Genomic DNA, 21,733 nt, shown 5'->3' with positions numbered 1-21,733 from the left:
CCATTCGGAAATCACACATTGATTGCCGTCGCAGGAAGCAGCGCCGCATTTAATAGTTGCAACTGCACATTATACACGGATAGTGTGATTTTTATTTTATTTTTAATAATAATATTATTTATTTGTATGATAATATAGTTATTTTTAGTTGAAAAACAAATTAATATTAATATTTTTTAAAAGGACGTTTCAAGGACCCGAGGTCGGCTCCTGATAAATTTTTTTTTAAATTTTTTTATTATTTATTAAAAAAAAATAAACAGTTCCAAAATGTTTTTTTTTAAACAACAGTTTCAAAATGTTAAAAAATGTATAATCTATACTAAATATAGATAAAAGATACTGCACGAAAGCTGCTGGGTTTTTGCATCACTGGCGAGTATTTACAGTTCAAAGCTCAGAAAACATCGTTTCCGATCCAAGAAAACTGAATTGAGAATATGAGTTTGAAGGTATGGTTAAGTTAATCACATATTCTGTGAAGAAATTACTCTTTACCATATATGTATTTTTTGCTTTTTGTGATTTTAACGTGGGTATGCATCAGTTTTTGAATCGATTCATGATTAGTACTGGATCTGAGCTCGATTGGAGGATGTTTTTTTTTTTTTTGAAAACTCCGTGAAAGAATCAGTCGATGGTGGCTGATCTGTTTTGGGGATAATTGGCTTGATTTATGTAGTGATCAATTCTGAATTTGTGGCAAAATGATTTCTTGTTTTATCCTCGTTTTCCAAGATCTTTTTATCAGCGTTCTTCTAGGACACGAATCATTATGCTCTGAGGTGAAAAAAGTGACTAAATCTAGAAAAAAAATTTAAGTATAAAGTTTTCTGTAAATAACACCCGAAAAATTGTGAACTAATTTACATTTTTTGGGTGAAAAGATTTGATCTTTCAGATGTTATTGTGTGCTAGACTGAATTTGTAACTTCAATGTACATATCATTCTAAACTATTCTGAAACATAAGGTCGTTTTCCCTACTGTCCCCTACTGTATTAGCAGAGGTCACTCGTCTTAGAAATCAGATCGTTCATGTAATGAAAGAAATAATCCATGTTCTCATTTCTTTATACATACGATTATGTTCTTAGCCTCCGTAGAATGTTAGAAGTTTTTTATATGTAGGGCGATATCCAGGAACATTGGGTGGAATATGGATCTCAAATTCTTGTATCTTAGGATATCCAAATTGAGTTTTGATGATGTCAAATTTTCGATTGCGCTTCATGTATTTTTTGTTTTAAAAAGTTGTGAAACCTCTCATATGAGGATTATGAATACCCAGTGGCTGAAGACTGGAAATTTAAAACAAGTTGGATAGTAAAAATGTGCCCACATAGATCGGATATCACAGTAGATGACTCAGTTTCCAAGTGGTGCATATAGTCTAGATAGATAGATATGAACTAGTCTACAATTTATAAATTAGTTCATTCAGCTTTGATCTCAATGAATTGGGTTGGTCCAAGCCGAAGCAGAGTCAACCGCTGCTGGATCTTGTTTTCTTTCTGATAAATGTTTGTATTCACCAGTACAAGATTCTCCTTTCTTACTCAATTTTTTACTCTCGAATGATTGCTAAAAATTTACTGGAAAAATTCGATGGCTTTAGGAGGAATTTGAGGAGCATGCTAAGTTAGCAAAGACGTTACCCGATACTACCACCAACGAAAACTTGCTTATCCTCTATGGGCTTTACAAGCAAGCTACAGTCGGAAATGTCAACACAAGTCAGTGTTTTACTAAAATAATTTCATTTTATAATCTCTGTTTTCCTCTGCATAGTCATTGTAAAAAAAGAAAATACATTCACTGTATCCAAAAACAGGCCGTCCTGGTATTTTTAACCAGAGGGATAGGGCGAAGTGGGATGCATGGAAAGCCAACGAAGGTATATTAGTCGCATCCATTCCCAGTCAAACAAACTTTTCTTCATATTGCTCAACTACTGTCATTTGACAACTTGATCATCATGCTTGCTGCTCGTTTTAATTTTGTTTTGTCAAATTCTTGCAGGAAAATCCTGTGATGAAGCCATGAGTGATTACATCACTAAGGTGAAGCAACTGAAGGAAGAAGCAGCAGCTGCATGCTGATTTTCTTGAATCAAGTATTGTTCGTCTTTGGTTTACTCTATGTTATGATGCTTGTGGTATCTGTTAGTTACTTGCGTTCTATTCGTGCTTCGGATATTTTTCACGATCGTTGATGTTATGTTGTCGTTTCAGTGAATTTCGTACAGATTATTTTCGTCCGGTAACTCAACCATGGCTGAATTACGTTGAACTACTTGGAACCAAGTGTAATTATATCAAGTTTGTGTGAAGTTTGAACTAATACATAATTAACTCACCTTTACAACAAGGGGCGTAACTGTTGACTTATCTAAAGTTTAAAATAAAAGCAAACTTCAGGGAGTGTCTAAACTGCGATATTTTACGGTATATACCTGAATGTTGGATATTTTTTTCTACTCAGGATATTATTCTTTACGTGGATCTCGAGATCATTGTTGCTTTAATCTTTTTATACCATCAATATAGTTTTACAAAACTGAAAAAGTTTTCAAAACTGGCAAGCCATATCATACAGGCCATTAGTTGAGCGTGCTCTCCAGCGGCTTCCAAGCATGCGGTTTGCATAATGTTATCGCCATACACCTCACTATAAATTTCCACAAGAGTTCACACAACTAAACGCTAGGATGACCAACCTCGAAAATCCTCCAGGACCAGCACCAGCAATCGACAATGGCAGAATTGATTCCAAAAATGTTTGGTTTGTTTTTCAAGAAATAAATTTGTAGTTTGAGAATCAGTCCACCTCCAATACCACCTTCTAACTTCAGCTTCAATGATTCTCCGGTCTGCTCAAGTCCCTATTCGTGTATCAAGAATACATACATATATAACATATATATATATATATATATATATATATATATATATATATATATATATATATATATATATATATATACTTAAGACTTAAGACATATCATTAATATATTACTCTCTAATCTCAGACTAAGACTATAATCGAAAACATAACAAACTGTTTATGATTTCTAATCCACAACGAAACATGCAACTTGATCTTTTCCCAACACATTACACTCGATTCTGATATATCTTCAAAAATTCTCTTGTTCCTTTCTAGCCAGACATATTAACAAATACAATGAACCGTCACTGTCCGAAACACTCTCCCCTCCTACCAAGGTGGCACCCTAGATCAGCCGCAAATAAATCCTTCGTTGTCCTCGGAGCTACCCAAACCAGACCCATCTCCTCCAGAGATCTAGAACATCAGTATATGACAGGTAAACCATCAAAATTTTTACATGAAATAACATAATTTCTCACAATATTTACATCATGTTAAATATCAAATTTAAGCCAATGTCAGAAAAATCTACTATTCTTCGTATTTAATTGTAACTTGATTTGTTTATGTCAGTACCTCTGGATTCAAGAAAAATGATATTTCAATTGGGTTGCACTGATCCGTGTGTGCTGGAGAGGAATTGCATTTTCGTATCATGCTTTTAGAACGTGTCTCTTGCTTCATCGGGGCATCACATCACATTTCATCCCATTCTGACAAATTGGACGACGAAATGTGACACTGATCTGCTTTAAAATGATGCAAAGTGAAGTTTTCTCCTACTTAATGACGGAATACTCCTGAGGGCAACCGGCAGATCTGTACTCCAATCCAGTATAAACGTCATACCCATTAATTTCAACTCGACTATTAAGCCACTGAATTCCTGTCACAAAACCAAGTAGAATTGCAATACCAGAACAAAAGAATTAGCAAGTCGAATTCGAAAAAACAATTCTTCTTCATTCTTTTTATTTCAACCTGTTAAAAAAATTCATAAGCCAAAATGACAAGCATCGTGAATATTTTTTTGGCAGGGCAGGTCAGGATAGTGACTGATTCAGCATGACACTAAGGCCCATGTAAAGAATAACTACACCTACCACTTCACCAGATTGCTTATTCAGATAATTAAAATAAACAAATACATCTACAAAGGCCAAAACTGAAAATCCAACATTAATAATTGATGTTACTTTGGAAGACAAACATGAGCAAGTTGTGAGAGTGAAGACTTTTGCATCCATCAAGTAACCCGTAACACATCAAATCTTCAATGTTGTTTTCAGATCTATTTATTTATGTATTATGGACTTGAGCCTTATTGTGGAGCATAATAAACACGCAAGGAGAGATTTTACTACATACAGGAGGGCTTCACACACACATCAAGCATTTACAACAATGGATTCAAATATTAGTACACAAATTGTAAGCTCCTTTGAAGCCCGTTGTTTGATTATAATTCTATACTTAGTACGCTAGACTCTACTAAGACATCGTTTGGTGTACAAGATAAAACATTGATTGGTTATACATAATTGTTTATCTAACATTTGATTCAATTTCTAAAAAGAACAAAGTCATAAATCATTATACTATCCATATATCATACATCATTCATCTTTTTATCATTTGAACCAAACGGTGCATAATGCATAAAAAGAGAGTTATATAGATGTAAAATATTCTATATCAACATGTAGAAGGTGGTGATTGATTCCTATAACCCCAGACGTGTGGTGAAAACAATTATGAGGTCAGTGTGGATAAAATAAAACACACTCTTATAATGAAAATATTAAAAAAAATTCAAATGGAATTTGGAAACAAATGAAACTCCGGATGAAATGGGCGAAAGAATCACCGATTTAGTAAATGAGCTCAGTTCATTAGAAAAAAGTGAATCAGCTACAACACCCAGCAGGACTATGTTTACAATGTGTGTTGAATCGATTCCGAAGATGCTGTCAAATGGCAGAGATCAACAACAGAAAATTTTACCATTTTACAGGAAATTTTACAGTTTTACAGGATCTACAAATTAAGGTATGAAATCTTTACCATCATCTTTTTCATTTGAATTGACAGTCGGCCTCTTGTATTAGAAAGACCTATCCTCCACCACATGCAACTGGGTACTTTGATCCTCTCTGTTAGAATTTAGCAGCTTATACTTAACAAGGACACGTTGCATGATCCAGTCCCGAGCAACACCATCTTCCAGCATCCGGTTGTATAAAGATAAAGCGTTCTCAAGCCTACCGGCCTTACAGTAACCATGAATCATAATCCCATAGGCTATTGTGTCGGGCATTAATCCCCTGCTTAGAGCAGAATAGAACACAACTGATGCTTCCTCCATTGACCCACTTTTGCAAAGACCATCGATCAAGATACTGTAACAGACAATAGTTGGAGACAAACCCTTCTGAAGCATGTCTTCGTAAAGCTCGAAAGCATTTTCCGTATTACATGATTTAAAGTATGCATCAATCAAACAACTGTGTGTAACAACATTCGGTATAGGACCTGTTTCCAGCATCACAGAAAATAATGACCTGGCATCATCTATTTTACCTTCTTTACAATATGCATCGATCAGTATAGTATATGTGATTACATTTACTTTGCCAGGCTTAGATTTCAGTATTTCATATAGCTGAACTGCCTTGTGTAACATTTTCATAGAGCAGTAACCACAGATTAATGTGTTATACGTCACAACGTCAGGTTCTGGTCCATGCACTAATATCTGTCTGAATAAGGCCACAGCATATCTCATCTGACATTCCATGAAAAATGAATCAATAAGAGCGTTAAAGATGGCTACGTCAGGATTTACACCGTTCATCACCATGATAATGAAAATCCGCAATCCAGCGGTCAGATTCTTGAGTTTGCATAGTCCATTGATGAGAGCACAAAATGTTACAACGTCCGGGGGAGGACCTATCTTCAATAACTGAAAGAAAAAACTTAAAGCCTCAATCGATCTTGATCTCTCAAGCATACCTTTGAGAAGCACTGTATGAGTCACTAAATCTGGTTTTATACCATAAGAGCCTATTTGCATGTACACTTTTATCGCATTATTCATCTGTTTTACTTGACACCAACCATCAATTAAGGAGTTAAACATATATATGTTTGGTGCTATTTCATTATTCACAGCTCGGTAGAAGAACAAAAGTCCATCATCCATTCGGCCCCATTTGCAGAGACAATTCATAATGATGTTGTAAACTATTGCATCAGGAATAAATCCATTCTTTTCCATATCTTTGAACATAAAAATCCCATCTTTCCAATTACCCGCCCGGAAAAATCCATCAATAAGACAACTATAAATTACAATCGAGGGTTTAATACCATGTTTCATAAGCTGACCCAAAATGCTAGAAGCCAGAAGAAGTTGACCACTTTGGCAAAAACCATTTACAAGGATGCCATAGATGACTACGCTCGGCGTGCTCCCTTCCATCAACATTTTCTTATATATTTCGACTCCCTTAAATATATCTCCATTTTGTACATAAGCATCAATAATGGACCCGAAAAGCACCGTGTCTAACTTAATCCCTCTATTCAGAGCAACTGAAAGAAGGCGGTGACCCTCCTCCAATTTGCCATCTTTGAACAAACCATCAATAAGGATACTATACACGACAAGGTCAGGGTCTATCCCTTTCTCCGTCATCAAATTATAAAGCTCAAAAGCATCCCCCATGTTCCCCTCCTCACAACACGCCTTGATCAAAGTGCTAAAAGTCACCACACTCGGTACAGGGCCTACTTCTAATATCAGCAAAAACAATTTGTGAGCATAGTTCATACCATTAACTTTACATAGGCGGTTCAAAATCTTGTTACACGAAACAATATCAACATGAAACCCTCTCTCTTTCATCTTACTATGAAACTGCAGCCCCATCGCTATCTCACCCTTTTTCAAGAAACCATTCATCACAAAACTGTAAAAATCAAAATCTTGCATCTGCCATCTCATCAACCTATTTTGAAACTTACCAATCACATCAAGAATAACTGGAACACGCCCCAAATCAACCAAACTATTTAGAAATTTCAAAAAGGCATAATTCGACAACACAATTCCTTTTTCACACATCATGTAAAATCGCTCGATAGAACGATCAATCAACCCAAGACCACAATAAGTATCCACGATAAAACTGTACATAGTACTCTTATTCAAGCCATATATCATAAACAACGCATCCTCGAGCACCACATCAAAATCAGAAACGTGAAACTTTTCTATCATTTTAGCGAAAACCCACCTCCCCTCATCAAAATTACGCCTACTCAACAGCAAACACAAGAAGTTAACGTACGAATCAAGCGTGTGATTAAAGCCAAGAACTACTTCACACCACTGAAAAAACATCACCGCCGAGCTGGGTTTCGTCACAAGACTATGCAGGATGATTCCCACGTGGCAAGGTTGTACCTGAGCAAGATTTTGAGGGTCAATCAGTTGAAGATTTTCTTGGTGGAATGCTAGGGTAATTTGGTTCATCAACGATTTGGGAAGCGAGGAGGGTGTGTATAGGCGCAAGAACACAATCCTTGAAAGGGGTTTGAGCAAAGATTGTAGCTTTGCACGGCAAATGAACATGAACTTGAGGTTTTTGAGCTTCTTGGAGGTTCGGCCATTTACTGAGGTTATTGCAGGAAGTCTGAACATGTGTGTCTTGAGAGAGTATTTTATTCACAAGGGAAAATTTTAATTAATTTATTTATATATATACAAAGAAACGAATTCACTATATAATTTTATATAAATATGTGCTTGGATCGATGAATTTCATATTTTTTATCGAAAAGAAATATAAGATTATAGACTTTAAATCTATCATTTATATATTTATATAATATTTTTTAATTTCAAGTTCTCCAATTATAAGATCATTTGAAATCTATTATATTTTATATTAATAATATGTAAATATATAATATAAAAATTTAATATTTGATATATTGTTTCATTAAAACTATAATCGAAATCTCTCGGTTACAAACAATTCATGAAATTAACTCGTTCAACTCATTTTCTAATATAATTACTCGACAGACCAAAACTTAATTGTTCATCCATAAAATTGAGCGTGACTGTTAATTAACATGAAAACTAATATGCAAAAAATATCTAATGTCGTTTATATTTGCCTAGAAATTCAATCCGTCAAAAATGATCCGTTAAAATATCTAAAAATATTTTACTTAATTATTTTAATTACGTGACCAAGGCATAAATCAATTATATTACTAGAACAAATATTTTTTTTATCCTAGGAGTATATATTGAAACAATATATATCTTCAATTGAAAATATAACAATATTTATTTATTTACTAATAACTTATTAATGTGCCAAAAATCTTTTAAAAATAGTGATGTATTTATTATATAAATTAGAGATAGTACTAAATACAACTCATGTAAGTAATTTAATAATGTGGGTTTTTGGCATAGAAATAGTAAACACTGTTTTTTATTGGCTAAAAATTAAAAACGATGTAAATAGAATATATATATTTGCTACAAAGGAAGTATGTTTTCCAACAACATGCGAATAGCTTAAAAGACATAAAATTTGTGCATTTATTTCTCTCTTTGTTTCTGAAAATATAAACAGATCCAATATGCAAAACTCAACACAATTAATATCCATGCAATTTATTACAGAAGTTCAAGATTGATTAGTATACTTTAACATCTTTATTACAATAAAGCATGCCAAAATGAAACGAACAGGCAACTCTGGCTGGTCCTGAAAGGTTAGAGCATTCCTTGTACATCATACTCGTGGGATATAGAAAGAGGAGTTTCCTTTGAAACAGGCCTGTGTTCGGACCAGAGCTCTAAGTTAACAGTCCCTGTTCCCCAGTGAACGAGACATTTCTGTACTTGTTTGATGTTGAACCGGTTTCGTAATGCTATGCCAAGACATTTATCGACAAGCATCCATTCGCCTAAAGAAGAGGATTCGATGAAACTGGTCAAAATTATGTTAACAGATGATGGCTCTTATCAGAATGGTGGAAATACAAATGAGACTGGATAGAATATTACCATCTGGCCGGAAATGGCCTTCAAAGAACTGCTCACCGGCATCTGGCCGAATTTCATGGTTCGATCCATCAATGGCAGTGAACGAAACGTATGATTCGGTGGGGTGTGGCAAATTGAACGTTGGATGCACCCGCAAGCACACAAGCCTGAAAAAGGGGAAAATGCTACTTATAAATGTTTAAAGATGAATTATGCAACGAAAAGACAATGATTTTTCATTATGGTAGAGAAGGAGAAGAAAATACCTCACATGTATGATTCTTACTTCCTAATCATGTAAAATATAGGGAGAAATTAAATATTAAAAATACTAAATTGACTAAAACGATTGTAATGTTCAAGATTTTAGGCCATCTGAGATCTTCTGAGTGGATTTATTGAAACTTGTCCTGGGCTTGGTCAAAACCGATCTCGAATGGAACTTGGGCTACTCAAGTTATTGTTCAAGTGTAGCTCGAACTCCAAGCTTGAGTGCCCGTTTACATTGACAGCTAATTTTTAGAGGCCAAACAGTTTAGTGAACTTCTATTTTGCCCAATTAATGTCGAGCTTCTGTTGCTTGAGCTCAAGCATCTCTATAAACTCATGGAACAAACTCAATTTTTTTGTAGTCAGATAAATAATAGAGTCGGCCGGAACACAAGACTACTCTAACTCGACCCATACATGCATTCTTATGCCCAGCTACTATTATGATAACTATGTAGGTGACACGTGAAAAAAATGATTCCCATCAAGAGTGCACACAACCAAGCGCTTGGGTAACCAACCTTGAAAATCCTCCAGAACCAGCACCAACATTCCGAGCAACAATGGCAGAATCGATTCCAAAAGTTTTTGGTTTCTCTTCCAAAAAATAAATTTGTCGTTTGAGAATCAGTCCACCTCCAATATCACCTTCTAACCTCAGCTTCTCTGATTCTCCGGCCTGCTCAAGTCCCTGTCTGTCGTAAAAATATCAGTATATGGCAGGTATACCATCATTTTTTTACATGAATTACCATGAAAAATTATTTACATCGCGTTAATATCAAATTTAAGCTAATATCAGCAAATCTACCATTCTTCATGTTTAGTTGTAACTGGAATTTTTTATGTCAGCACTTATGAATTCAAGAAAATTGATATTTCAACTGGGTTGCAACAGTCTGTGTGTGCTGGAGAGGAATTGCATTTTCGTATCAGGCTTTAGAATTTCTCCTGCTTTATTGGGACGTTCGTCCCATTCTGACAAAATGTGATATTGATGTGCATTAAAAAATGGCATAAAGTGAAGTTTTCTCGTACTTAGTGGCAGAATACTCCTCAGAGCAACCAGCAGATCTGTACTCCAATCCAGTATATTCTTCATACCCATTAATTTCAACTCGACTATGAAGCCACTGAATTCCTGTCACAAAACCAAGTGGAACTACAGCATCAGCAAAAAAAATTAGCAAGTTGAACTCAAATATAATCAGAAGCCTACCACTAACAATACTTCAAGAGACAGATTATAGGCATTACATTACCTGATGGAAGGTGCTCCATGGAAATAATTCTACCGCCAATCCATGGTACCACCTTTAAAAACCACTCCCCGCTTTTCATTTCCACAGGATCTCGGGAAAGTTCTGTTCCCTTTCCACGAGACGCATTATCAGAGACTGGAATACGTATAGCATTTTCTGAAACCAGATGCAAAGTCAATGTGAATTCTAATTTCGTGTAAATGGAGGTATTTAGCTCCTTCAGAACGAGATATCCAGATTTCAGTGTATCTGTTTCTCACTCATGCCAAATACCTTTTCTTGTCAGAGAAAAGGGGTCAGACTAAGAAAAACACGAAAAATTTCTAGAAAAAACGACAAGAAATCAAGAATTTGACATGACAGTGACAACAGTTGGACCGAAAGATGATAACTTGTGACAGAAGAACCAATAAAGTCACCTATTCGAAAGTTGAAGCGTTTTTCACTGGCTGACACTAAATCAGACACTTCAGTTTCTGAAGGCATTGGGATTCGCAGTATTTCTCCATCAGTACCCCAAGATTCGATCTAAGAGAGTCATGTAACAAATCCCAAAAGGCATCAACATATTAGTTTAATCCAATGGCTATAACAGCATAAAGGTTGAGTTGATAAAAATCTCAATTTCCAAACAAATGAAACTAACATATACATACCATAGCACCTTTTCCAAGCAACAATTGCACATGCAAACAACGATTTGGTCTCTTCCAAGATCCTTCAGTCCGGGCAACCTTAACAGTCACGACAAAAGACTGTTGTTCAGCAATATAAGTCGTCAAGAGATATCCTCCACTGATGTATTCATATCCGTCACCTTCGTCTTCAAAGAGGATGCCTTGAGCTTTACCTGCAATTTGAGATATCCAATAAATAAGCTATGAAATTGTATTTCAAAGTGCTCCAGTAAAAATATATCTGTTTGTTTCATTACAAACTTGACACTTCACAGAAAACAAATCAGAAACATTATCATGTAAAAGTATATTTCATCAAACATTAATTTTACGCGTTTGCTATGTCACTTTAGTGCAAGTTAGTGTGGAGCGTGAATAGAATAAAAATGACCATATTATAGAAAAGGTAGGGTGGCAGCGACTGAGTACTGGATTAGGACTAAAATTTAAGATGGTTAATGCATATTTAACATCAATCACTACAGAGCAGGCTCAAATAAAATGTAAGGTTATTTTACCACTTGTGATGAAGTTACTAAGCATAACTAAATTAATTTGGAATCACTAAGTGTTAAATTTTGAACAGAGCAAGCCGGATCCACATAAGTTGCCTGAGTAGTTTAGGACCGAGGTTTGTTTTTATCGGCTAAAACAAACAATAATGCAATATTACCATGTTCATCTAAAGCCACTATCAGTGTTAAATCATCTGTAGGATTAGCTTCCCCAATGTGTTGACAAACAGGAGCCACAGGAATGATCGATCCGCCTTGTAGATACAACGCCGGCAGATCCTAGGATATGAGGAGACAGAAATATTAATGATTGAACAAGATTTCAAAGAAAATGGATATTGTGAACGGTTCATAAGATGTACTACCGGATGAGAATCTTCAAAATCAAAACTGAGCCAACTGCCTTTAGGTAAATTGTGCTGCATCTGATACAACTCCTGATTTTGTTCAGTGCTACAATAAAATGAGCATCATATATTTAGAGTTAGAAGTATGATGCTCAATTCCAATGGCATATTAACTATTTTCAGCACATATTAAGGGATATGTTTCTTTTTTATGGACTAAAAAAGTAACTAGGGATACAAGGACTGGTGTCAAGTTTCTCAAACAAGCTGCGCTTGGAACAAACAAACCGATAAACATCTATTATAGAATCACTTAGTGCTCTATATGGAAGGAAGAGTAGTGAGACCTTGAATAAACTAGGAGCGGACCCAACATAAACGTATTCTCCTGTGTTCTTAACGCCAAATCTTTGCAATCTGCAAAAAAATTTTAAAAAAAAACAGAAGAAACGTAAGTTCTGCAATGACAATTATGTGGATGTTAAAATATATGAGACATACCAGCAAAAAATGTGGGTGTCGCAACTGGAACACCCTTCGTATGAGCCATGTAAAACAGAGTATATATATGAGGTAACAGCCTATATCGTCTCCTTAATGCCAATCGGCACACTTCTTCACACTGTTAAGAAATAGTAAATAAGGATGCCACAAGAACTACAATAGAATTGATAGTAATTATCGATCCAAAATCAAGAATCTAATATCATTTACAAATTTGGAATAGAGTATGACAACTCCTGCTGATACAATCATGCAAGAACTGATCTCTCTTTTGCTGTCAAGGAAATATAAATAACACCACAGCAAAATTTCTGTATTTTACAGCTTCATTGTTTTGAATTTTAGCATGCCCAAGACTTATGAAAATATTATATCCACGCATTAATTGATTACTATTTCAGGTACATCAACGAGACAAACCTCTTCACCAAATGACCACGGCTCATGATCGGTTGTGTCAGATTCAGAATGCCCACGACAAAAAGGAAACAATGATCCAAAACCCATCCATCTAGCAAATAGCTTTGGTGTTGCATTACCAGCATATCCACCGATATCGGGCCCTGATAGTGGCTGACCACTGAGACCCTGAACAAAAGGTCATATTGCCAAAGTTGCTGAAATATGTTGACAAAATCTACATATCTTGGAAGTATAAACATTAAGATGTCTGGTAGTCATAAGAAATTACATAAATGTGGTGTGTGGCAAATTTGCTTGCCCAGGGACATAACTATTCCGCGATTAACATCATGGGAATTTATGCATAAACATTCATAAATGCTCAAATATATTCATACCCACAATTGAGAGGACTTTATCAGTATATTACTCTTTTATGTCGATTGTCGGTATATAAGTCACATCATATACTTTCAACAGAGTTGGGGAGGAAGATTCATCTACACACTACAGTACTACAATCGAGCGAGACAAGTAATTCTTCTCCATCCCACTGTCCTCAGTTTATACCTACTCAAATTTGCAGATTATTTTGTTTTTTGGTAACACATTGGATATTGTTTATTCAATGTTTCACTATCACATCCCTGACATAACTGGATAAAATATCAAATTAGTTTTTACCAGTTGAACAACCATGGGGATACTCATATGAAGATGCTCCCACGAAGAAATATTATCTCCTGTCCATGTGGCAGCATACCTCTGGCTACCCACAAACCCAGCACGAGTAAGAACAAAGGGACGTTTTTTGTCATCTGCTAGCTTCATGCCTTCATATGTTGATTTTGCCATCAGCATACCATAAACCTGTGACAAGCACCTCATATCAATGAACAAAAAAGTTCATGATTTTCATTATGACGGATTAAAGAAAACAATCTAAGTTATAAACTATGCTACAGTATAATGAGACATGAACTTTTAGAACGTATCTAAATATCAAGATTTAATTTGCAAAATCATCAAAATATTCAAGGACAATTATACATTGTGATAGTATGAATGGTTCTGACAGCCACCAAGTTCTGAATCTCCCATATGAATATTACTCTCAGGCATTGTCTTTGTCACACTCTGTCACGAAAAAAGCAAAACAAAAAGATTATAGAAATCAAGAAAAAATTGTGAATAAAAAGAGTTTTGATTTCACCTTAAAGACGGCTGGTTCATTCATATCATTCCATATACCATCTACGCCGTTAGGGATAAAGTCTTTAACTAGATCAGTCCACCACGAACGGGTTTTTGATTGTGTATAATCAGGAAAAACACAAGGCCCAGGCCAGACCTCTCCTAAGATAACAGCAGCAATAACCAGTCAAATGCTTGGAGAGAATATTGAGCAAAAAATTGGTGAAATAAACCATCCCTGCAAAAAGATTTATCCTTCTTTTCTGAGTAACAGCATACCAGCATAAGGTTTTCCATTGGCAGTTTGAATCCATACATCTTCCACTGAACCACTATCAAATACAAAATATCCCTCTTCAATTTTTATTCCCGGATCAAGCATCCAGATTGCTTTGAAACCAGTTTGATGAAGATGATCAACCAGAGACTTTGGATCTGGAAACCGCTCCTGAAAAAGGGAAGTCTGGTTTATTTCACCTATTGAAATCAATTCATCGAATGAATCACCTATGACCACAAAAAGATTAGCAGAAAGCATCAAGCATGTACAAAGAATCATGTAAACATACTAGAATGAGACATTAGGAAATACACTCTTGGAAAGGGTAAGTATCAAGAACCAAAAAACGGAAACAAACCCAACCCCCCCCCTCCTACCTACACACCCACACAATAAAGTAAGAGGAAAGCCTAGAAGATCCAAGATATAAAATAGAAAACGGACATTGTCCTCACCTTCCTGTAGAAATTTAAATAATTTTTTTAATAAACAAATTTATTACTAAATTTAAATTGTAAATATGAAGGATAAGGATGTGCCTTCTAATCTATCAATGTAAAGATGAAGGATAAGGATATGTCTTCTAATCTATCTCACAAAAAACACAAATTAATACCCAATTACATGTGTAATATTGACATGAGTACATTACCCAACCACTCACTTGTGCTTATATAGTTGCTCGTCCAAGTAACAAAACTAAATGAAATTTCTTTGAGATTCATGTCAAGTTGTGCCCAAATTACAATCAACGTGTTCTTTCATTATAGAGATGTCTCCCCCGTATTGCTTCCATTTGTTTCTGTTTTTCTGTTTTTCTTTTTTTTGATTGGAAACTAACTTTATTATAATATGGATAATGTTACAGTAGAGGCGGATGAGTAATCCGCAAGAGTATTACAAGATAAATCCTTTAAGCACTACTCTATAACACCATCAATTGGTTTCATGACCATAAAAATTTCCATCACCTGTTTTTCTTCAATTTCAGATAAGTGCTATATTACTATCTTCCATAATTTTTTGGATCTTTCTCCTTCCACACATATAATTAGTTCCCCACAAACTTGCTACTATTGCTGCTACACCTATTAAAACTTGAAATCCATCAAGATCTAATACTATATTGGCATAGGGAATATGCATAATAGAAAAATGTGGTCTCTACATTTTTTACGTCTTTGCATAACACACACCAGCTCAAGATATCATCAAGAAAGGTTTTTCTTGGTAGTATATCACGATCATCCAATTTATTAAGCAATAAAATCCAATTAAGTACTTGTATCTTTGAAGGAATGCTAGATTTCCTATTTCATCATCAAGAAAGGTTTTTCTTGGCGGTATATCATGAGTATTAAACTTGTTAAACAATAAAATCCATTTAAATACTTTCATCTTTGAAGGAATACAGGATTTTCAAATTAGAGGAAACAGTTTATAACATGACAAGATCGGGTCATTGCTTGAAGAAAGAAAAATAAATTTTCCGGAGAAAGTTCCCAAACTCTCCAATTACTTAAACAAAACCAAATAAATAAATACAGTTAAAAATAACCAAATCATCTTAAGACTGGTATTTGAAATATGAATAGACTAATAGAAAATTGCTGTTTGGTTTTGTGAGACAGGGTGCAAAATATACTTGGTGTTTAATCAAACTCTTATCAGATATTTTGTTCAGGATAATTCTTGCTTTGATTTTGAAACATCTAACAGATATTGACTCCATATGGCTTAAACCAATACACAAAATGTCAAGCCCGAGACATATTTCTAGTTGCAGCATTATAACTTCCTCGTTTGAGAAGTAAACATACTGTCAAAGATGAAACTAACATGCCACAGGCCATTAATCAAGACACAGCAAGTATGTGATACGGTTAAAAAAACATTAATATCCGAGGGTCAACTTGGAGAAAACGCACCTTGTTGAATGTAAAACAACGAAAACCATCCATGTAATCTATATCAAGCCATATGACATCACAAGGTATGCCTTTTTCTCGGAATGTTCTTGCAATCTAGAAGTGAACAAGGTCAATCAAAATCAAAAGTTGTCAATATGGTCGGAAAATAGTAGGCTGTGCATACAATGATGACAAATAAACCAAACGTAATGGGTTCTAAGTCCAGATAGTCGGGAAACATTATTCTCCTAATCAAGCTTGAGGACTAAAAAATGAAAAAGACTCATGGATAGACTTGCAAGTATGTGTAAAGATGGGAAGAAAGTCAAACTAAGAGCAAATATTAAACAAACATTAAAACAAATGGTATACCTCACGGACTCGTGCATCAGAATCATAGCTCCAACGGCATTGATGATAGCCCAGTGACCATTTTGGGGGCATAAATACAGTTCCTGACATAAAAAGCCTCAAAGAACCAGTCAATTAAGAGAAAAGAAACACATCACCACCAAGTAACTAAAAGACTTGAAGCAAGAAAATTGTGGTAATCTTTGACTAAATTTTAAGAAATGAAAATGACTCATCAATAAAAGTCGTGGCATCCTTGTTTCAAGAAGATTATAGCAATTTGGTCTTTATCAAACTCCGTTGTGCAGTGTCTAGTATTTTGTCCCGAAGCCAAATCAGATAGAAAGTTATAACTGAACATGCCATTTATTGACCGAATCTCTGAGATAAAGGAGGACATTTGCTCAACCTGACCTCGAGGACGTCAGATTATTAATTGTTCTCAACTTTTCTTGCAAAACTATATCAATTAGAAACTAAAGGCTTTAAAAAAGGAAAGATAAAGTGATAGTAAACATTTTCAAGACCATAGTGCTGAAAAGATTGTGCATATCGTCGCACACTATCTGAAAGAGAGCTCAATTCCATGTGTAATTGTCATCTCTTTCACAACTTTAACATAATTTGTATGATAATCAAGGAACAAATTCCTAAAACTATGATATAGATTGTGACTTACCAACTGCTTGAGACAAAGAGACCAGAACATCAGTTGGTGAAGCAAATGGCCCGAAGGTGATAATGGGATACGATGATGAAGAAACGAACCTTATCTTTGATTCCTTCCGCAAATCAATCTGCTCAAGAAATACCAATCACCTAACAGTTACTGAATTGAAGAAATAACTTTAAAAAAACAATCAAGAGGTTATAAAATACCTCACAACGTCGCGTTGTATCTGCAAGAACACCTAATGCCTCTCCATTTGGAAGTACAGCTAGAACACAAGGGTGTGATTGATACAAAGAAGTGGTTCCAGAACCATAACCCCAAGCATCGGTATTCCAAGTAAAAATCTATTAAATTTGTTGCATAAGTAAAAAAATTATGTTTGAATAATACTTATTATGTCTATGTCATAGATATTATATGAGTGAACAAAAGTAAGCTTACCCTTTTCCCAGTTCGTTCAAGCTGTCCACTGACTTCACCAGTTCCATAAAATGAGGTATCCGGGGGAAACTTGATCATAGTAAAATTCAATTTCATGAATCAAATATTTTTTTAATATTTGAAGATGAAAAATCACAAGTTATCAATATGCACAAATTTCACTGAAATTCATTGTGTGTTTAGAAAGGTGTGACTTGATAGTACCTCAATATCAACTATCTGCTGTCCCATTACACATTCAAAAGAAGGAATGTAGGTTGGAACTTTATCAACATCGATAATTGGTGTATCCCTGACTTTGGGATTTTCAAACGAAAAGCTTGGGAATGCTGCTTTTCTATCAGCTACAGAACAATCAAATCGAAACACTCCTTTTTCAAGAATCGGCTCAAAAATCATTTCCCCTGATTGGACATCTGAATTCAATGCTATCCCTTCACCTTCCATGGTCGACCCTACAACTGATCTTTGATCCATCAACCTCTTCTGAGTTTTCTTCTTTCTATAAGCCAAAAAACAGTAACATAAATCCTCCTTTGATCGTGTAGCTTCATAAGTCATCAACGACAGTACATAATTAAAAAAAGAATATATCAAATTTCAATAACAGACATATAGAATGGAACCTTTTCCAATATGAACGAGAAGTAAGATCGCAAATACAAAATGGGAAGAAAAACCAAGAAAATTGGCTCAAAAAATCATCTCCAGCCTCTTCTTTCTCTATGCAGACAATCATATAAAGAATCTTCCCCAGGTCATGTAAGTGTAAAACTATACATGATCAACACAGTAGACTCAAACAAAAAATAAACCACTTCAAATATGCACAACATAGAATAGATGAGACCATTTTCTATCATATAAATAAAAGGTAATAACACAAATTACACGAAAAGAAACTAAGAAATTGGTTCAAAGGTCATCACCATTCTCTTTCTTGATATTTATTGAACCGTAACAAGAACCGAAGAAGGCAAAAAAGGGAGTCCAAGAAAGTGGACTAAATATCAAAGCAGAACAAACCTCACTGAGTGAAGCAGAAATTTTGCACAATAACTTTGGTAGTGAAATGGGCCTAAAAATCTACGCAGAGAACCAAATTTGCTCAATCCATTTAAATTTCTTGAAAAACAAGTGCAAGGGATAACATTAGTTTAAAAGGTATTATCACAAACAATACAAACGAGAAAAGATGCGGACTTTCTTGTCTTTTGATACTAAAGTTCTTCTAATCAATACAAAAACCAAAGAAAAAACAATCCGATAGAGTGGAGACAACATCAAAACGGAACTAACCTGATAGAATAAACAAGAAATGCTCTTGTGATAACTCTCAGAGTGGGACGGAAAGTATATGGTCCCGTATCATCGCAATGCACAGAATCGAATTTCAATGGTAACCCATTTGAAGTTCTTGAAAGGGAACTACAAGAAGGAAAAGTAGTTTCGATTATGTTTTTGTTGGTTAATGGGATGAGTGTAGTCCTGATCATGGTTGCATTTGTTGCCATACCAAAAAGAGAGAGCATGGGCCTTTGCTTTCCATTAAAGTGAAAAAGACGCTGCAAGAAACGGCCGGTTCTAGCCTACACGTTGAGCCTTTACAGTTCATTCATCTTGATTACATTAAAATTTACATACATTTTTTTTATTTATCAATTTCGTACTTTCTGGTTCAAATTATCCATTTTTAGGAGTGTATCCGTTGTAAAGATTTACTGATTTTTTTTAAATAATAAGTTTTTTTTGAGTTGATATATTTCTTACAGTAAATTTTGTTTTCAAATTTTTATTAAAATGGATTGTTTTCGTTCATATGTAACATACATAATTTTTGAAGTGTTATTTTAATTCCAAAAGTAAAAACCATTCTCTGTTTTGACCTTTTATACTTTGGGGTCTTGAAGGCAAAAATTTATGTGAGACGTTATCGTAAGTCGTATTTTGTGAGACAGATCTCTTATTTGGGTCATCCATGAAAAAATATTACTTTTTATTCTGAGAATATTACTTTTTTTGTAAATATCGGTAGGATTGACCCATCTCACATATAAAGATTCGTAAGATAATCTCACAAAAAACCTACTCTAGTTTGATTTAAATGTTTATATGCTTATTTAGCATTCTGATGAAATTTTCCAATGTTTTGCTTATATGACATGTATTAAAGAACATCAAAATTAATATGAGATAGTTTTATGAGTCAATTTTATCTGACAAATCTTTTATATAATTTGACATATGAAAAAACATTATTTTTAGTCCAAAAAATATTACTTTATATCTAAAATATAAATCAGATCGACTCATATCTCGTCATGATACTCACATATCTCATGACAAGTCAAATAATTTTTACTGGGACTGTTTCCAAGTCAACAAAATGGAAGAGTTCGCACGTGTCGTCTTTTTTGCCCTTGGATGATTTCAGAAGCCGTATTGGTCATGATCAGTAGTTGGTCGTGATGAAAGTGCCATTTTCTTGAAAAACGAATAGAAATTGTCAAAATAATTTCAATTATTAGCATGAAGAGAAACTCATTTTCTTGTGTAGTTTAATTATTACTATTATTTTTTTAAGTTAAAAGGGTTTTGATTTGTTGCTTATAAGCAACAATTGACTTCATTATTATTATTATTATTAATAAAATTATACAAGTTAACGTCCCGATGGAAATCCTGGCACCCCAATTCCAAGCCTGCCACCGTCTCCACGATCCAGTCGACAATTTCATCCCCAAAACTCCAATTCACTTACCCCTTTCTAGACCGGAATATAATCCACCCCCAACCATCAAAATCAAAACCCCGCAGAAAAAATCGAACCTCAAACCTGTGACGACCACCTCAGATGTTCTGTACTTGATGGACAGCGTCAAATTGCCAATCCAACTGGATATTTACGCCTCCCTCGTCAGGGAATGTACTAAGTTGCGCGACCCATTTAAGGCCGTGGAGCTGCATGATCATATGAGAAAAGGTGGGGTTCGTTTAAGCTTACCTTTGCTTAATCGGGTATTGCTGATGTTTGTCAGCTGTGGGTGTTTGGAGAATGCGCGCCAACTGTTTCATCAAATGTTTGTGAGGGATTTCAACTCGTGGGCTGTTATGATTGCTGGGTTTTGTGAAGAAGGAAGTTATATTGAATCTGTATTTTTGTTTACGAAAATGTTGAGAGAACAACATTTTAGTGATTTCGGTGATCGTAGGATGAAATTTTTGGTTACTGGAATTGTTGCTTTTGTCCTTAAAGCTTGTGTTGGTTTGATGGATTTGGAACTTGGAACGCAAGTGCACTGTTGGTTATGCAAAATGGGTTACTCAAAAGAAGCTGCTTTGAGTAGCTCTTTGATTAATTTTTACGGAAAAATGAAGCATTTTGCGGTAGCTCAGACTGTTTTTGAGCAGATCTGTAGTCAAAATACGGCCATATGGACATCAAAAGTCGTTAACTGTTGCTGTGATGATGATTTCGAGGGAGCGATTCACGTGTTTAAGGAGATGGGGATGGCACGAGTGAGGAAAAATGGTTACACATTTTCGAGTGTTTTCAAGGCTTGTGGGAGGATGGCGGATGTTGTGTGTGGTCGGCAGGTTCACGCTAATGCAATAAAGTTGGGACTTGAGTTGGATGCTTATGTGCTATGTGCATTGGTTGACATGTATGGCAGGTGTGGTTCATTGCACGATGCAAATAGAGCGTTTGATTCGGGCCGAGATAGGAGGAATGGTGCATGTTATAATGTAATGGTCAAGAATTATGTGCAACAGGGATACTCACTGGAGGCATTCAAGATTCTTGATGAGATGAAAGAAGTTGGCTTGGAACCACGCGAATCGTTGCTAAATGAAGTGAAATTTGTAGATAACATAACTAGATGGATGATTTAGATAAACCTCCTTTGAGTGTAATTCATATGTGCATTATTTTACTGAC

The 21,733-nt window shown here is 35.0% G+C and overlaps 4 protein-coding genes across 19 annotated transcripts; 2 read left to right on the top strand and 2 right to left on the bottom strand.

Annotated features, from left to right (window-relative positions):
* The first annotated feature begins 295 nt into the window (after nucleotides 1-295).
* On the top strand, nucleotides 296-2,237 carry LOC142532155 (acyl-CoA-binding protein). Its single transcript, XM_075638410.1, has 4 exons — nucleotides 296-452; nucleotides 1,618-1,735; nucleotides 1,834-1,896; nucleotides 2,022-2,237. The coding sequence occupies exons 1-4, from the start codon at nucleotides 441-443 to the stop codon at nucleotides 2,099-2,101; spliced, it is 273 nt and encodes a 90-aa protein (XP_075494525.1). The 5' UTR covers nucleotides 296-440; the 3' UTR covers nucleotides 2,102-2,237.
* Nucleotides 2,238-2,529: 292 nt separating this feature from the next.
* On the bottom strand, nucleotides 2,530-7,614 carry LOC142532154 (uncharacterized). 9 transcript variants are annotated; one of them, XR_012816521.1, is made up of 4 exons: nucleotides 4,956-7,614; nucleotides 4,759-4,858; nucleotides 3,468-3,872; nucleotides 3,041-3,305 (listed from the first exon to the last, which is right to left on the bottom strand). XR_012816521.1 is itself a non-coding variant. In XM_075638409.1 (2 exons), exon 1 carries the CDS (start codon nucleotides 7,597-7,599, stop codon nucleotides 4,996-4,998), a length of 2,604 nt encoding a protein of 867 aa, XP_075494524.1. In that variant the 5' UTR covers nucleotides 7,600-7,614; the 3' UTR covers nucleotides 4,697-4,858; nucleotides 4,956-4,995. The 9 variants fall into 9 exon arrangements, 1 of the variants encoding a protein (XP_075494524.1); XR_012816524.1 differs by having other exon boundaries at nucleotides 3,468-3,777; XR_012816522.1 differs by lacking the exons at nucleotides 3,041-3,305; nucleotides 4,759-4,858 and adding an exon at nucleotides 2,530-2,883 and having other exon boundaries at nucleotides 3,468-3,777.
* Nucleotides 7,615-8,576: 962 nt separating this feature from the next.
* Nucleotides 8,577-19,351, bottom strand: LOC142532231 (uncharacterized). 8 transcript variants are annotated; one of them, XM_075638538.1, is made up of 23 exons: nucleotides 19,093-19,346; nucleotides 17,998-18,295; nucleotides 17,794-17,862; nucleotides 17,559-17,696; nucleotides 17,359-17,476; nucleotides 16,701-16,783; nucleotides 16,347-16,442; nucleotides 14,418-14,586; nucleotides 14,158-14,300; nucleotides 13,995-14,081; nucleotides 13,629-13,814; nucleotides 12,963-13,130; nucleotides 12,540-12,660; nucleotides 12,386-12,455; nucleotides 12,057-12,144; nucleotides 11,850-11,970; nucleotides 11,156-11,349; nucleotides 10,919-11,027; nucleotides 10,500-10,655; nucleotides 10,276-10,378; nucleotides 9,759-9,932; nucleotides 8,989-9,134; nucleotides 8,577-8,888 (listed from the first exon to the last, which is right to left on the bottom strand). In XM_075638538.1, the coding sequence occupies exons 1-23, from the start codon at nucleotides 19,323-19,325 to the stop codon at nucleotides 8,695-8,697; spliced, it is 3,264 nt and encodes a 1,087-aa protein (XP_075494653.1). In that variant the 5' UTR covers nucleotides 19,326-19,346; the 3' UTR covers nucleotides 8,577-8,694. The 8 variants fall into 8 exon arrangements, 6 of the variants coding, with proteins under 6 accessions (XP_075494653.1, XP_075494657.1, XP_075494656.1 ...); XM_075638542.1 differs by lacking the exon at nucleotides 19,093-19,346 and adding an exon at nucleotides 18,997-19,087; XM_075638541.1 differs by lacking the exon at nucleotides 19,093-19,346 and adding an exon at nucleotides 18,820-18,975.
* A 1,098-nt stretch (nucleotides 19,352-20,449) lies between these two features.
* LOC142532234 (pentatricopeptide repeat-containing protein At1g31790) lies at nucleotides 20,450-21,732 on the top strand. Its single transcript, XM_075638545.1, has one exon. It carries the CDS (start codon nucleotides 20,467-20,469, stop codon nucleotides 21,685-21,687), a length of 1,221 nt encoding a protein of 406 aa, XP_075494660.1. The 5' UTR covers nucleotides 20,450-20,466; the 3' UTR covers nucleotides 21,688-21,732.
* Nucleotide 21,733: the final 1 nt, after the last annotated feature.

This window comes from Primulina tabacum, chromosome 18 (genome assembly GCF_025594145.1).
Source record: "Primulina tabacum isolate GXHZ01 chromosome 18, ASM2559414v2, whole genome shotgun sequence".
NCBI classification, from domain to species: Eukaryota; Viridiplantae; Streptophyta; class Magnoliopsida; order Lamiales; family Gesneriaceae; genus Primulina; species Primulina tabacum.
Note: the sequence above shows the minus strand (reverse complement) of the source record. Positions and strands in the feature narration are given on the sequence as shown.